Below are 17,800 nucleotides of genomic sequence, written 5' to 3' on the forward strand. Positions count from 1 at the left end.
TGTTTTGATTTTTATTTACATTATTGCACATATAAGGAATTTATTCCTTGGTAGTGTGTGAGGCAAGGATACAACTTCATTTTTCTTCTAAAATGTAGAAAATAATATACCCTAATATCGTACAGAGAATGAAACATCCATTAGCCATTAATTTTCAACATGAAATATCTACCCTTCTTTTTTTCCTTTTTTTTATCCATCTACCTATCATTTTCCTGAACTCTGTTTTGTTCTATTTGCCTATTTATGTGCTAATAGCATACTGTTTTATTTATCATAGCCTTGAAGTACATTTTGCTAGTTTTTCACGCCAAATATTTTTCTTTTTCTTTCTCTAAATTATCTCACCTATTCCTTAAAAAAGTCTCTTTCATATGAACATTAGATTCAAGCTGAGATCTATAAAACAAACAAACAATTTTGATTGGGGTTGAATTAAAATTGTGGATTAATTTGGATGGATTTGACATCACTATAATATTGAGTTTTCCGATTTAGAAATATAAAATGCTTCTCCAGTAATTTAGATCTTTTATACCATTGCCTTCCCTTGTGTTCTCTCAAAACTGAACTATAAGACAAGGATTTGGACAAGGATTTAGTTTATTTGAGAGGTGATCTCTGGAGGCCTGATGAGAAATGAGGAGGTGAGAGAGAGGAAAGCTGATACATGATGTCCTAATGAGCAGTACTGCTGTGGGCAACTGACACTCAGTCCTGCTGGTGTTCCTCTTAGACACTGGGTTGAATGAAGCTTAGGACTATCCCATGACAAGGAAAGAAATCTGGGCTGTTCATTCACCAGCTCCTATTTCTGATCATTTGAGAGTTGCTCTTGGGTGTTAATGACCTTACGCCTGCATGGGCTGCTGCTGTCTTCAGGTAGAGAGAGACCACTGGGCAAATAGGAACTGCTGCAGGTGACTTTAGAGTGGGTGAAAGGGAGGTGCTGACAGTGTCTGCCCCAGTTATACATTAAAATTTTGTGATTTTCTTCATATAGGTTTTATAGTTTTTACATTAGGCTAATTTCTAAGTATTGTTGCTATTGTGAATAAGGTCTACTTTTCTTTTTTTTTTAAATAGCTGATCTTTAGAGATATTATAATAGTCTTTAAGAATGTGTGATCTGAAGCAGACTTCCTGACTTTGTGCACCAGGTCTGCCACTTCCCAGCTTGTAAACTTCTTCAAATTACCTGAGTGTGCTTCAGTCATAGATTCTGTAAAATGAGAATAATAATATAATCAATATCATAGGGTTATTGTGAGAATTAAGAGAGTTAATATAGGTTAAGCAATTAGTAAGTTCCTAATAGTATTAATTGTAATTATTATTAATGTAAGTGACAGTAAAAAATAGAACACTCTTGATTTGTGAAGGTTACTCAGCTTGCTTTGTGTTCTTACTATAGTTCTAATATTTTCTCTTACATTTTCTTAGTAGACAATCATGTCATCTAGAAAATAGTGACAGTTCTGACTCTTTCCACTACTTTTACAGGTGTTATCTGGCTGATAGCCCTGGGACACTGTTAAATAGTAGCAATTATGACAGACATTATTATTTTGTTTCTGTTTTTAGTGGGAATGCTGCTAATGTTTCAATATTTGATATTTGTTGTTGACTTCTGAGAGATACTGCTTCATCAGGTTAAGGAAGCTGCCTCTTATCCCAAGATTACTGAGTATTTTTCTATCATGAGTGAATATGTTATTTTATTAAATCCTTTAAAAAATTTTGTCATTTTTAAGATATTCTTAAGACAATCACCTTAGGTAAAGAGTTGGCCTAGTTTTCAATTAGACATCCACACTTTTTTCAGCATTTATAACCTTTTCTATTTTCATTTGTTGCTTTAATATTTTTATTTTGGCAGCCTTAATTATTGTCCTTGGTAATGATGACGGCCCTGGAATTCTATCATTTAACAACAGTGAGCACTTTTTCCTAAGAGAGCCAACAGCTCTCTATGTCCAGGAGAGTGTTGCAGTATTGTACATTGTTCGGGAACCTGCAGAAGGATTGTTTGGAACAGTGACAGTTCAGTTCATTGTGACAGAAGTGAATTCCTCAAATGAATCTAAAGATCTGACTCCTTCCAAAGGCTACATTGTTTTAGAAGAAGGTGTTCGATTCAAGGTACAGTAAGAAGCTTTCATGAGAATGGAAGTTTATCTTTAATATTTACAAAATAAATTTCTCTTAGATGAGCACTCAAGTCCTAGAATGAAAAAACAATACTTCCAGCTTAGGTGTTAGATAAAGACATGATTGATTTACTATGTGACAAGTGCTATAGTTCTATTTACTCTGTATAAAGCGCAACTGGAAAAATTAACTATTAATAGGGTAAAAGAATATGCAAATAATAAAGAAAATATATGTATGGCTATTTTAAATTTTCAGCACATTTAAATTGCGTATGTCACTTTATATTGTGTATAAACCATATAAAAGAAAACCCAAGCGAATTTTTGTAAACGTTAAGTCCCAGCCAATCATTAAGTCCCAGCCAATCATTTCCCTTTTGCCACATTTTTGCTGAACAAAATGTAACTGCTTACTTCAGACTGCTTGTTTGACAACAAGAATAGTTTATTGGAGAAAAAAATGCTGGATTTGGGATAAATGTGATCTATACTCACAGTTTACCTTCCCAAACCTCTCTTTCTGTATATTAACAATTTTCTGTTCCTGCTACTAAACTTTATTTTTTAAAACAGTTTAAAATGCAGCACATTAACATGGCACATGTACACATATGTAACAAACCTGCATGTTGTGCACATGTACCCTAGAACTTAAAGTATAATAATAAAAAAAAACAAGCAATTTGCAAGATTATGTTGCAAATGTGATTCTTTCTTTTTTTTTTTTTTTTTGAGGCAGAGTCTCACTCTGTCATCCAGGCTGGAGTTCAGTGGTGCAATCTAGGTTTACTGCAAACTCTACCTCCCAGGTTCAAGTGATTCTGGAGTGCAGTGATGCAATCTCAGCTCACTGCAAGCTCTGCCTCCTGGGTTCACGCCATTCTCCTGCCTTGGCCTCCCGAGTGGCTACAGGCGCCCACCACTACAGGCGCCCACCGCTATGTCTGGCTAATTTTTTGTATTTTTAGTAGAGACGGGGTTTCACCATGTTAGCCAGGATGGTCTCGATTTCCTGACCTCGTGATCCGCCTGCCTCAGCCTCCCAAAGTGCTGGGATTACAGGCGTGAGCCACCGCGCCCAGCTATGCCCAGCTAATTTTTTGTATTTTTAGTAAAAATAGGGTTTCACCATATTGGCCAGTCTGGTCCCAAACCCCTGGTGCCAAGTGATCCACCCGCCTCAACCTCCCAAAGTGTTGGGATTAAAGGCATGAACCACTGCGCCGGGCCTGTGATTATTTTGACTCATTTTTTATTGTGGAAGAATATGTGTAATATAAGATTTACCATTTTCACCATTTTTAGTGAACATTTCAGTGGCATTAATTATATTCATAGCAATGTACAACCATCACCACCATCTATTTCCAAAATTTTTCATCATTCCAAGGACAAACTCTGTGCCCATTAAGTAGTAACTCCCTAGTCCTCCTCCCACTAGTAATCTCCCATCTACTTTCTGTCTCTATGAATTTGCCTATTCTAGATATTTTGCATATGTGAAATTATACAGTATTTAACCCTTTTGTGTCTGACTTGCTTCACTCAGCAAAATGTTTTCAAGGTTCATCTGTGTTGTTACAGGTATCAGAACTTCATTCCCTTTTTACAGCTAGATTATATTTTATTGTATGTGTATACCGTAATTTTTAAATCCAGCCATCTGTTGTGTTGTTTCCACCTTTTGACTCTTGTCAATAAAGCTACATTATTGTGAAAATAAAATAAAATAAAATAGCTGGTTATGTTAGCTTTAGGCATTTTTCAAGCCAGCTATATAAAATATAATCTAAAATAATAGATTTAAAGCTATTTTGTCTAAAACAGTCCATCTAATAATTATTTTTTTAAATGATCATTTTATGTAACTTCAGCACATTTGCAAATGCATATTCATTTTCATGGTTTTTTTTCACATTTTGGAAATTTAAAACCTTAATTGGTTTGTGCAAGATCACTTACATTTAAATCTTGAAATATATATATAAAAATTCAAATTTGAAATATTTTATTAATTTTCTATTGCTTTATTCATGTTTTTTCATCTTTTAAAATTTTTCTTAAATTAATTTTTTTTTTTACTGTGACTTTTTTCATAAAAGACTCCTTTTTCACAGTATAGCTATATACTTTTCTTTTTATTAGGCAAATTAAATGTTAGAGCAAATTGGATTAAATAAATTTTTTAACCGACATAACTGCTTTTATTCCAAAAAGTTTTTATTTTGAGGTATAAATAGTAAAATACACAAATCTTAAGTATATGGCTTAGTGATTGTAAAGATATATATATACACACGTAACTACCACTCAGATTAAAATATTTAACATTAAGGCTGGGCGTAGTGGCACACGCCTGTAATCTTCGGGCAGCTAGGTGCGTGGATCACTTGAGGTCAGGAGTTCGAGACCAGCCTGGTCAACATAGTGAAACCCTATCTCTACTAAAAATACAAAAACTAGCTGGGTGTAGTGGTGTGTACCTGTAATGGTACTCAGGAGGCTGAGGCAGGAGAATAACTTGAACTTGGGAGGTGGAGGTTGCAGTGAACAGAGTGCCACTGCATTCCAGCCTGGGTGACAGCACAAGACTCTGTCTCATAAATAAATAAATAAATGTATTTAACATTATCATCACCCAGAAGATTCCCCCTGTCTCTTCCCCTTTCCAGAGGAAACTACTTTCTGATTTCTATCGTTGAAGACTCATTTTGCTGGTTCTTGAGCTTCATATAAATAGAATCATACAGTGTGTACTCTTTTGTGTTGGCTTCTTTCACTCAATATAATGTTTAGGTCTGTATGGTTGCATGCATCAGTAGTTGGACATTTCTTTTAATCACTGAGTAGCATTTTATAAAATAGCCCACTATTGGTTGCTGTTCTCCCACTGATGAACATTTGGGATGTTTCTAATTTGTGCCTGCTATGACTACAACTGTTTTTTTAACAGTGAACCCTAGATTAGAATGAGATTAATCAAGTTATGTAGCCAGAGCAGGACAAAAAGTTCACAAAAATGAAGACATAGATGTAATTTTTAATCAATGTTATTTTAAAATGCACTAAATATTTTTTGGACACTTCAGTGCAATATATCACAAAGTTGAAAATCCTAAAAGTAGTAACCTGAAACAGGTGTAACCATCACATTGTAGGAATCAGTATTAAATCAAAGTGAGATGATATTTTTCAAAACATGCTATTTTGTTGTCAGAAATGTTTAGTAGATTTCGCTGTATGTGTGTTACAAAAAATACTGTATTCTAGTAACCTTATCTTTTGATTTTGTTTTCAGGCCCTACAAATATCTGCCATATTAGACACGGAACCAGAAATGGATGAGTATTTTGTTTGCACCTTGTTTAATCCAACTGGAGGTGCTAGACTAGGGGCGCATGTTCAAACGCTGATAACAGTTTTGCAAAACCAGGCCCCTTTGGGGCTATTCAGTATCTCTGCAGTTGAAAATAGGTATAGTTTATTCATAAGGAAATTATCACTTCTGAAGCTATAAGTAGGGAATATTTTTTGACATAAGAAAATGCAGAAGGAAATTGATGTCTGATTATTTTAAAAGGGATTTTTAAAATGAACTCTAGAAAAGATAGGTCTAGAGAGACCAGTTACTCTCCTAACTGGGAGTATCAAAAACCTAAACTCACCCTGTTATTAGAGTGGTGTTATTAGAATTCTTATTTTCTCATAGTTCACACTTTCAGGTAAAGGTCTGTACTATTTTGTGTTTTAAAAACAATAAAAAGCAAGAAATAATATAAAGCAGACTTAACTGCTCAAACCAAGTGAATGACTCTTCAAACATATATTAACATGACTGTGGTTTTAAAATTTCTTCTAGAGGCTGACAAATATTTATTTTTATATCATAAAAATATTTTAATAGATCTAGTTTCATTAATGTTAGTTTCCTGACTCATTTTTTTCCTATAAAGTGTTTTTGATACATGTGTGAAGAAACATAAGAATGACAATTTTATTTCTTTTTCAGAATATATAGTGTGAAGTTACTGAAGTAACTGATTTTCAGTATTTTCTTATCATCTCATCTTGGATTGTGTAAATTTAAAAGTGTATTAAGTATATGCTAGCAATATGATATATATTTTAAATATGTAGAATGTATACTTTTTCTGCTTCCCACAGTCCATGTATTTCTTTCAGAGCCACCTCCATAGACATCGAAGAAGCCAATAGGACTGTGTATTTAAATGTATCTCGAACTAATGGCATTGATTTGGCTGTGAGTGTGCAGTGGGAGACAGTATCTGAAACAGCCTTTGGCATGAGTATGTTTCATTTCTTATGAGAACAAAATTATGTAACGAAGAAATATTGCATGTATAAGATTTATATTTTTTCCTTTGAATTGTATGTTATTGATCATTTGAAAATGGAAAACAGATAATCTAATTCTTTTATTGCATCTATAAATATGTGTTGAGGCTGGGCATGGTGGCTCATGCCTGTAATCCCAGCACTTTGGAAGGCCGAGGTGGGCGGATCACAAGGTCAGGAGATTGAGACCATCCTGGCTAACACGGTGAAACCTCATCTTTACTAAAAATACAAAAAATTAGCCGGGCATACTGGCGGGCGCCTGTAGTCCCAGCTACTCGGGAGGCTAAGACAGGAGAATGGCGTGAACCTGGGAGGCGGAGCTTGCAGTGAGCTGAGATTGTGCCACTGCACTCCAGCCTGGAGCAAGACTCGGTCTAAAAAATAAAATAAAATATAAAATAAATAAAATAAAATATGTATTGAGTGCCTGTGCCAGGCATGGCACTGAACTCGTGGATCTTAGAATTTAGGGGGTGGGGGTGACAGAAATGAATCAAGTAAGTAAAAATCAATGTATACTTTAAACTTTAATAAGTGCTTCAAAGGAGAAGTTCTAAGTGTTGAAAGAATATAGGGGAATGCTTTCAAGGGGTATTGATCTTTGAACTAAGACTGAATGATGAGTAGAGATTGATTATGCAAAGGACTGGGTTGGAAGAACATGGAGGTGAGAGTGAGAAGCTGTGAAGGCAGAAAACTGAGGCATAAAAAGCACACATAAGCGAAGAACTTGAGTGGATAGTAGGTAGAGAAATAAGGAGGAATGTTGAGCTTGGATAGCTGGACAAGACCATATCATTCAAGAACTTAAGGAATATTTTATAGTTGCCAGTCTTTATAATAGTGTTAACGGAAAACCTTTGAGTGGTTTAGGAGTGGAGGAGAGTTACCATATGGAATGTGGTATGGTATAATCATATTTGGATTTTGAAGATATTATTCACAGTGCCGTGTAAATAATGGGCTGACACAGAAAAGAAGTGAAGATACAGGGAGGCAAGATGATGGTAGCTTAGACTATGTGTTGAATATGAGGGTGAGGGAGAGGGAAGTACCAAAGATGACTCAGGCTTCTAGTTTGTGCAGTTGGATGGGAGAAGGGGTTCATGCTGTTCACTAAGATGGAATTCCAAAAAAAGAATAGATGTATTTTAGTAAGGGGAGTAAAATAAATGTGGTTTAACACATTTTGAATTTGAGTTACTTTTGAGAATAAATTTCTCTAGACTCAAAAGAAGGTCTCTGCTGGGCCGGGCGCGGTGGCTCATGCCTGTAATCCCAGCACTTTGGGAGGCCAAGGTGGGCGGATCACCTGGGGTCAGGAGTTCGAGACCAGCCTGACCCACACGGAGAAACCCCATCTCTACTAAAAATACAAAAAAAAAATTAGCTGGGCTTGGTGGCGCACGCCTATAATCCCAGCTACTTGGGAAGGCTGAGGCAGGAGAATCGCTTGAACCTAGGAGGTGGAGGATGCCGTGAGCCGAGATTGCGCTATTGCACTCCAGCCTGGGCAACAAGAGCAAAAACTCCATCTCAAAAAAAAAAAAAGGTCTCTGCTGGAGAGATAAACCTGGAAACTTTAGCTATATATATTGTATTTGAAGTCATGGAAATTGATGTAATACTCTGACAAGAAAGGCTGAAGATGGAGAAGGGAAGAGGACACTATAGACTGAACTATAAGAAGGTTCAACTTGAATGGCTGAGGATATGGGATGATGGCCTAGCAAAGGAGACTTAGAGGACCTGGTAAGAAACTCAGGAGAAAACAGGATGGCAGATACCAGCAGAAGAGTGCTTTAAAATGGAGGAAAAAGTAAACAGTGTCAACCCCTGGTGAGAAGTCCAGTAAAATGAGAACCTGAAAAATAACTATTATAATTAGCAACATAGAAGGCATTAATGACCATAGAAAGGGCTATTTGTATAGAAAGATGGGGACTGAATACCATTTTGAATAGAGGTGAAAGAAGAGAGACCTCAAATATATGCAACCATTTCAAGAAGTTTGGCAGGGAAGATAGGACCTGGAGAAGGTAGTAGTGGTGTGGTGTAGGATTCAGAAGGTTTTTTGCATGTTTAGTTTGGAGAGACCTAAGCATGTGTAGGTTGGATGGAAAAGGTAGAGAAATGTTGAATATTTAGAAGAAAAAGGAGATAATTAATAGTGGTATGGTTATGTGGAAGACAAGTTTAGATGGGATCCAAAAAAGAAAAATTCTGGTTTCTAATTTAGATTTCTCCATTACTGCTTGGACTTTGCATGTGTTTTTTGGAAGTACTCGTGAGAGCACATGTTGGAGATTCTTAATCATTAGCAGTCATTGCTTATTCTTCATTTGTGGTCATCTTGAACTATTTTAGAGAAGGATTTGTCCATATGTCAGGACCATTTGGGACTCTAAATGAAAAATCTGCAGTATACCTTTAAAAGGGAGCAACATAAAAATTTAAAATGCTGGATTTTTAGGAAAGGAAATTGCTATTGGATATTACATGTAAGGCATTGACAAATTATCTTGAATTTTGGTAATCTAAAAATGATCAATCGTTTATAGGGAGCCCAGGTTTCAACCTTGATAGTTGTTCTTACTGCATCATGTTCACACCATTAACCAAAATTTAAAAAGAACTTAATGTTTTGGAGGGAAGCAGCCATGTTAAGAGATTATACATTTTAAAAAAAATTTTTACTCTTCATTAGTTAGGGGATTTTTATTTTTGCCCTTTTTTGTTTCTTTTTTTTTTGTAGCACAAAATTTTAAAACATGTACCAGTTGTAGCAGTTTGATAAAACCTTGACAGCCATTTGAAATATGTGAGTCTGCTTGGCATTCTTAAAATATATAAAGTATAAAGTGAAAAATTAGATGGGCATAATTTCAAATTAATCACGTAAATTTTTTAAACCAAATATTTATCATGTTTCTATAAAGGGTATTTATTATTATAAAATTTCTCAGTTATATTTTCATCAGCTTTACAGAAGTTGATAAAAATCATGTTCTGCATATTTCCCTTTAAAATATACATTTAGTATTTATTTAGTTAGTTTTTGAGCCAGGGTCTGGCCATGTCACCCAAGCTGGAGTGCAGTGGCACTATCTTGGCTCACTACAACCTCCACCTCCTGGGTTCAAGCAATTCTCGTGCCTCAGCCATCCGAGTAGCTGGTATTACAGGCGCACACCACCAAGCCCAGCTGATTTTTGTATTTTTAGTAGAGAACGGTTTCACCATGTTGGCCAGGCTGGTCTCAAACTCCTGACCTCAAGTGATCCACCTACGTCGGCCTCCCAAAATTCTGGGATTACAGGCGTGAGCCACCGTGCCCAGCCACATTTAGTATTTATTTCTAAATACACCTTGGAAAAGTATGTGTAGGTATAAAGCAGAGCTTTAACGCATTTTCTTGGTTTTCAAATAATAATTTTAAAAAAATTCTTATTTGTAGTACAAATTCATTATTTGTAGTTAAAGTTTTCTTACTTGTGTCTTTTCACACTCATACACACACACGTCATGAAAGGATTTTCATTTGTAGTCACAAATGCACTAGTCTCATTGTTTAAACAATAAATTAGAATATTTAAGTTTTTGAAGGAATAACAAACTAGTAAACCATGATTCGTGTTTTTCAGGGGGAATGGATGTTGTGTTTTCCATATTTCAAAGTTTTTTGGATGAATCAGCTTCTGGCTGGTGTTTCTTTACTTTGGAAAATTTAATATATGGTATAATGTTAAGAAAATCATCTGTTACTGTTTACCGATGGCAGGGGATTTTTATTCCAGTTGAGGTAAACATCAGTATTTTTTTATAGTACAAAAATAAAATGTGCAGATAAATTTTCAATGTATCATGAATAACTGTATTCTTATTCCTTATTTTCTAGGATTTAAATATAGAAAATCCTAAAACTTGTGAGGCCTTTAATATTGGTTTTTCTCCCTACTTTGTGATTACTCATGAAGAAAGAAATGAAAAGCCTTCTCTTAACAGTGTGTTTACATTCACATCTGGATTTAAATTATTCCTGGTAAAAAAATTTTCATTTTTAAATAGATTACTTTCTTTAAAAGAAATTAAGATTTGTAAGATTATTCAAATTGGAAGATAATGTATGTTTTATGTTAATGTGAAAAAGGACTTTTTGTGAGTTGATATACATTTTAGCAAAGTATCTTAATCCGGGGATATTTTTGTCTTTTTAAAATGACAGTTATGCGTAGCTTGGTATTAAAATTTTTTAAGTCTTGCACTTCAGATAGTAACTCATGCTATTAGTGTGTTCAGTGGTTTTCTTAGTTCAACTCTCCTTTAAGTTTTCATTCCCACTCTGCCCTTGCAGGTACAAACAATCATTATTCTGGAAAGTTCTCAAGTAAGATATTTTACTTCAGACAGCCAAGATTATTTAATCATTGCAAGTCAAAGAGATGATTCTGAATTAACTCAGGTTTGATTCTTTTAAAATGAAGTGGGTTTTTTTTGCTTTTCTTTTTAACATTATAATTGAAATTTACCAAAGGTATGGTCTGCTGGTTTAGTATAAAAAAAACCAGAATTTGATTGTGGTAAAGTAGAATATAAAGACTGGTTAGTTAAAAGTTAATTTTTAAACACCAGGGTCATAAAATATTATATTGTCTTCAGGAGCCAAGGATAATGCAGTAATAAAAATGAACATTTAGTTAGAATTTAACTGAATTGCAAAACATTGTGGAGAAAAATCACACAGCCAGACAGAGAGTATCACTAAAAATTCATGATTAGCATTGCCACACGGGCATTCAGTATCACCTCAGAAATCCCACATTTCTTTAGTAAACTAGATCTTGTAATTCTAGTAATGCTTATTTGATAACTTTTGTCACTCCTTAAACTTCCATACATGCTTCACATTTCCATTTTCAGCTAATTCCCTTGTTGAAGTGAAAGCTACCAAAAGGGGTATTATTCATTTTCCCAACATCAAATTCAAAAACCCACTTGAAACCCAATCTTATTCCTCATTCCTGCTACGACAGAGAAAGTGTCCCTTCTAAAAAGCCAGGCCTCTCACATAGGTGCTCATCTTGTCCTCATGAGGTTTAGCTATTCCCTCCATCTCTGACGTCTCTCTCTCTCTATTTGGTTACTACAGTCAGCCTAAATGTTCCAGCTTCACCCAGCTTAAAAAGAAATTCCTCCCCTGATGTCATTCCCTTCTAGTTTTCATTTCATTTCCTTTCTCCCTTCTATAGTAAGACATCCTGAAAGAATTATCTACTTGTTTTGTCTTTACTTCCCTGTGCTCACCGATGACAACTGCATTACCAGATCCAGTGGGTGTTTTTCTGTGCAATCATTGTACATTCTACCAGCATGTGACAGTCACCTCATCCTCAAATATAAATCTTACCTTGCTTTCTAACACACTACACAAATTTTCCTTTTCCCTTTCTCTCTGTGTGTATGTGTGTGTGTGTGTGTGAGATCCTTCTCAGTCCCCATTGCCAGTTCCTCTTCCCTTTCGTAAACTTAGATGTCTTGGAGTTTTCCAGAAAGATTCACTTATAGTTCGAATTTTTTTTTTCTTTCTCGTCACTCACTTGGATACTTTTATCAATCCTATGGTTTTAAATATCAGCAATAGGCTAGTGTATTTTAAATTATATCTGTAGCCTTTCCTCTGTATTCCAGGCCTACATACCTAACTGCCTATTGACATGTTCACTTAAATATATTTTTGGTACATAATATTTAACATATCCCAAACTGAACCTTTGATTTTCACTATGAAACTCGTTACTTCAGTGCTAGCTTTCATCTCAGGAAATAGCAACCCCACGAACTCAGTTGCTTAGGACGGAATCCTGGGATATTTCTTCCTTGATTACTCCTTTTTTTAAGTGGGGGGGATGGGGTCTGGCTCTGTGGCCCAGGCTTGAGTGCAGTGCCGTGGTCACAGGTCACTATAGCCTTGACCTCCTGGGCTCTGGTGATCCTCCTACCTTAGCCTCCCGGGTGGCTGGGTCAACAGGCGTGTGTCACCACATCTGGCTGATTTTTTGTATTTTGTAGAGATGGGGTTTCACCATGTTTCTCAGGCTGGTCTTGAACTTACTGCTTTTTATTCTTTCACATCGAGTTTATCATTAAGTATTTTTTATTATATGTGTCAATAAGTGGAGACATTTTGTCTCTACTCCTCCCTACTCCAGGTCCCCACTATTTCTCTTCCACACCATTATAGGGTCCTCCTAGCTGTTCTCTGAATTTCCTTGACCTCCTCAGATCCATTCTCCATTGAGTAACTGGAGGCATTTTTTGAAAATGTTATTTGACTAATGTTATTTCTGATTTTAAAACCACTCAATGATTTGCAGTTATACTTAGAGTAAATTCGAAATTATTTAATATGGGCTTAACATAGGATAGCTATATTTCCTGATTTGCCTTGGAAAGTACTGGATTATGCCTGTTCTGGTATTGTTATTAATATTGCCCCTTTCACTCTTTAAAGGATCCCTGTTTAGGTGATTAATTATATGGTCACCCTAATGGAAGGTACTCCATGATGATCTTACCTCTCCAGCCTTAACTCTCATCATTCTCCCAGCACTATCAGATTCCTTCCAGTCTTTATTCAGATAATGACCAACTTTTTCTGTCTTAAGAACTTTGTCATGTTGTTCCTTCTAACTTGATTTCCCAAATACCTTCATAATTCTGTATCAGACCATCCTAATTGTCATCTTCAGTACTTGACTCATTTTATACTCATACATTTGACTTAATTATTGATATGTTTCTTGTTTACCTTTTCCTAATAGTTAATAAGATCCATAAAGGGAAAGGCCGCTGTATCCATAGTTCCTAGCATAATATCTGTGGCTCAAAAGTTCCTAATTGTTGACTGAATAAGTATAATTTTCTGTGACATTGACCAGCTTGCCTTCAGGTAGGGTCTGAATTTTAATTTTGCATTTATGAACACTTACCCTGAAACCTTGCGTGCATTGACTGCCACCATGGGGACAAAAAGGATTTAGGTGTTTCTCTGTATTCTATTGCTCGAGCAATTGATAATAATATTGCAGCATTAGAATGTTTCTTATTCAGTTCTAAATTTTTCATATGTAGTTTATTTCCTGGTTTTAGCTTTCCCTTTTCCTGCTGTCACCAACCCTTACCCAGATGTACATTTGATACTGATTTCTTTTCAAATAACTTCTCTTTCATTCACTCTGTGTGTGTGTGTATGTGTACTTATGTGCATAGACATATATGTGCACACACAGATTAGATAAGGGAGAGCAGCGAGGGAGCATCAGTTTTAGTATTTTCTTATTTATGAAAGTATCTTTTTAATCAAATAAAAGGATCCAAGAGAGTAAACATATGGTATTGATTACATTCTTGCAAGTGCTAAATTCCTAGTCATAAAGGGTTTTGTATTTCAACATTTCCTTCAGGTCTTCAGGTGGAATGGAAGAAGCTTCGTGTTGCATCAAAAACTCCCTGTCCGAGGTGTGCTGACCATGGCCTTGTTCAACAAGGGAGGCTCTGTGTTCTTAGCCATTTCCCAGGCTAATGCCAGGCTGAACTCCCTTTTATTCAGATGGTCTGGCAGCGGGTTTATTAACTTTCAAGAGGTGCCTGTCAGTGGGACAACAGAAGTTGAGGCTTTGTCCTCAGCCAATGATATTTACTTGATATTTGCCAAAAATGTCTTTCGAGGTGAGAAGATAAAGTATTTGTAGTGTATATATAGTTATTGAAATCATCTAGCATTCATATGGTATATTTTATATGAAAATGCCCTTGCAATAATTTTTTACTAATCCGTAGAATATTTCTTGATAGATAAGTATTAATTGTCAGCTGTAAATGGATTTTTGAGAAATAGTTAAGCATTATACCCCTAATCTTGTGTTCTGACTACTACCTGAAAGTTACATGAAAACAAAATTGGAAGTAGATAGGTAAAGTTGAAAGATACATGAATATTTTATACCCAGGATGCAAACAAGTAACTTTTTATATGTATTTACTTGAGGTGCCATGAATAATTTATAGTATTAATAAATAATGTTCAAAACTTTTTATAAGACTCAGAATATTCTTGGAAGGAAAATTTGCTTTTTGCTGCTGAGTAGAACTTTCATGGGTAAAATTGCAACATTCCTAAAAAAATAAAAAAAAATTGTCCTTGTTCTTTCTTTAACATTATATCATGGTTAATGACTAATAATGTATTCATGTCACGCAGTAAATGCAAAAAGACTTTTGAAGTACTTCCTATTAACTTGTATTTTTATTAGACTAAATGGATTCTGAGGAAATTTGTTTCTTGATATTTTTATTGTAGTTTTATTATGTAATTTTGTCATTTTTTCCTGTAACTTTTGCATTAAGATTTGATTTATATTTCATTATTGTAGGAGATCAGAATTCAATTGATATTTTCATCTGGGAGATGGGACAGTCTTCCTTCAGGTATTTGCAGTCCCTAGATTTTGTTGCTGTTAACAGAATCCACTCCTTCACACCAGCCTCAGGAATAGGTAAGGACTTTTCAACTGCTCACCAATTCTAAAGGTAGCATGGAAAGCCGGAATGATTTTAATCTCAGTGATTTAGATTTAGTGTCACATTGCCAGACACTGGGTATTTTTTTTTTGGAGGTGCGGTCTCGCTGTGTTGCCCAGGCTGGAGTGCAGTGGGGCAATCTCTGCTCACTGCAAGCTCTGCCTCCCAGGTTCCGCCATTCTCCTGCCTCAGCCTCCCCAGTAGCTGGGACTACAGGCGTCCGCCACCACGTCTGGCTAATTTTTTTGTATTTTTAGTAGAGACGGGGTTTCACCGTGTTAGCCAGGATGGTCTTGATCTCCTGACCTTGTGATCCGCCCACCTCGGCCTCCCAAAGTGCTGGGATTATAGGCATGAGCCACCACGCCCAGCCGACTCTGGGTATTTTAATAAGAATGTAACATCAAGGTCTTTACAATACTCCTCCCAGAAATCCTATAATTTTTTGAAATTCTTTTGAATTTCAATTTTCTTTTTGCAGATCAATACTTTCAGAATGGACATTGGCTTGAGAATAATCAGAATAACTAAAATGTGGAGGAAAATATTAGTGAAGAATAAAAATAATATATTTCTTTTGTCTAGAGAAACATGAAGAGTGACATTAAATATGTATTTTTAAAATATGAAAGTATGTATATGGCAATAGCAAGTATTTACATTTAAGAATTTTTTTTAAGTTGGAGAATGACTATGAGAATTCTTGCAGCTTCATGAACTCTGCCAACCTCCTCCACAGTCTGAAATCCTTTCTTGGTCTTCTGTACTTTAATCCACACGTCAGAAACATAAGCAATATTTTTAATCACTGTGGTTTCAGAAACAAAGTCGATTGGAGAGAACCCAAGGTATTATTGCTGTCTGCAGGTTATAGGATTATTTTAGGGTTGGCAAGGAATCCTTTGGGTGGGCCAGTGATGATAAGGAGATGAAGCTGAGGCCAGCTGGCATGGTGAGCTTATCAAGCTGGCTCATGGGGTGGGTGTTCATAGCGTAGGGAGGAGACACAGACAGTGGGTCATCATGTCTCCTGTTGAGGTGTCTAGAGAATTTGTGAGCCAAGCCTGAGTGGCTCCATAGGTGACTCTGGATGAATCACAGTCCTGCTTTTAAACTGAGATATGGCAATTCTGTATGAATTAAATGTCACACAGTTATTAATTTGATACTATATGTAAGTCAGTGTTACAATGCTGTGAAGAATTCCTCTACTTAAAAGCCTTAATGTATGGTTGGAGAAGCAAGAAAAAATATTAAGATACTAATTCAAGGTACAGGACTGTATTAGTCCATTCTCACACTGCTTTAGAAAACTATCTGAAACTGGGTATTTTATGAAGAAAAAAGGTTTAATTGACTCACAGTTCCACAGACTGTATAGAAAGCATGCTTTAGGAGGCCTCAGGAAGCTTACAATCATGGCAGAAGGGTGAAGGGGAAGCAAGCACCTTCTTTACATGGTGGAGGGAAAAAGAGAGAGTGAAGGGGGAAGTGCTGCACACTTTTAAACAACTAGATCTTGGGAGAACTCCCCTACTATCACAAGAACAGCAAGCGGGAAATCCACCTCTATGATCCAATCACTTCCCACCAGGTCCCTCCCCCAACACTGAAAATTATAATTTGACATGAGATTTGGGTTGGGACACAGAGCCAAACCATTTCAGTGACCAATACCATTTGCTCTGTGAGGAGTAGAATTGAAGTGATTAAGAGAGTTAAGAGAGAGCTTGAGCTATATCTGCGTGGATTGGCAGGACACACTTTGGGCAGAGGGAAAGGTATGAGCAAAGGAGAAAGGCAGATGTGTTTATAGCATTGAGGGCACCATTGCTAGATGAAAGTGCCAGGGACAGAGGATTTGACCAGAATGTTGTGGTGCTGAGATTGGAGATACAACACTGGAATCTAGAGAAGATGGCCTGGAATGGCAGGCACATGGTATGCCTGTGCCTCAAATCATCCAGCAGTTTTCACACATTTTGGTCTTAGAATCTATTCGTATTTATTGTGTAAGAGATTAAAACTGAGAAATTTTAAAGTCATTTATTTTAAAATGACAGCTATATACTCATTATGTGTAAATATAACGTTATTTTTAAAAAACACTTTCTAAAACGAACACTTTTATGAGAAGAGTGGCATTGGTTTTATCTTAATTTTTGAAAATCTCTTTAATGTCTGGTTTAATACATGGTATGTAGATTCTACTTTTTATTTATGTATTTAATTAATTTTTTAAAGAGACAGCATTTTGCTCATTTGTCAGGCTATAATATAGTGATGCAATCATAGCTTACTGCAGCCTTGAATACATGAGTTCAAGCCATACTCCTGCCTCAGCCTCCTGAATAGCTAGGACTACGGGCATGCTCCATCATGCCCACATAATTAAAAAAATTTTTTTTTTTGTAAAAGTGGAGTTTCTTTGTGTTGCCCAGGCTGATCTTGAGCTCCTGGCTTCAAGAGATCCTCCTGCCTCAAAGTGCTGGGATTAGTCATGAGACACTGTGCCCAACTGATTCTCTTAATTAATTAACTTTTTTCCATCTTTATTAAGGCTTGATTGACAAATAAACATTACATATATTTAAGATATACAATGTGATATTTTGATATACATATAATGATGTGTATTTCCTCAATTGAGCTAATTAACCCATCCATTACCTCACATATTTACCTTTTTTTTGACGAAAACACTTAAA

General features: G+C 35.8%; 1 protein-coding gene across 10 annotated transcripts in view; it reads left to right on the top strand.

Annotated features, from left to right (window-relative positions):
• Positions 1-17,800, top strand: part of ADGRV1 (adhesion G protein-coupled receptor V1) — a 583,931-nt gene that overhangs the window by 152,386 nt on the left and 413,745 nt on the right. For all 10 annotated transcript variants that reach the window (XM_054555740.2, XM_054555742.2, XM_054555736.2 and 7 more), the window contains 8 exons: positions 1,880-2,142; positions 5,452-5,627; positions 6,336-6,460; positions 10,157-10,314; positions 10,411-10,554; positions 10,867-10,974; positions 13,976-14,240; positions 14,945-15,067. In XM_054555740.2, coding sequence (XP_054411715.1) covers positions 1,880-2,142; positions 5,452-5,627; positions 6,336-6,460; positions 10,157-10,314; positions 10,411-10,554; positions 10,867-10,974; positions 13,976-14,240; positions 14,945-15,067 — 1,362 coding nt within the window. The remainder of the gene's footprint in view (positions 1-1,879; positions 2,143-5,451; positions 5,628-6,335; positions 6,461-10,156; positions 10,315-10,410; positions 10,555-10,866; positions 10,975-13,975; positions 14,241-14,944; positions 15,068-17,800) is intronic.

Source organism: Pongo abelii, chromosome 4, assembly GCF_028885655.2.
Source record: "Pongo abelii isolate AG06213 chromosome 4, NHGRI_mPonAbe1-v2.0_pri, whole genome shotgun sequence".
In the NCBI taxonomy this organism is placed as follows: domain Eukaryota; kingdom Metazoa; phylum Chordata; class Mammalia; order Primates; family Hominidae; genus Pongo; species Pongo abelii.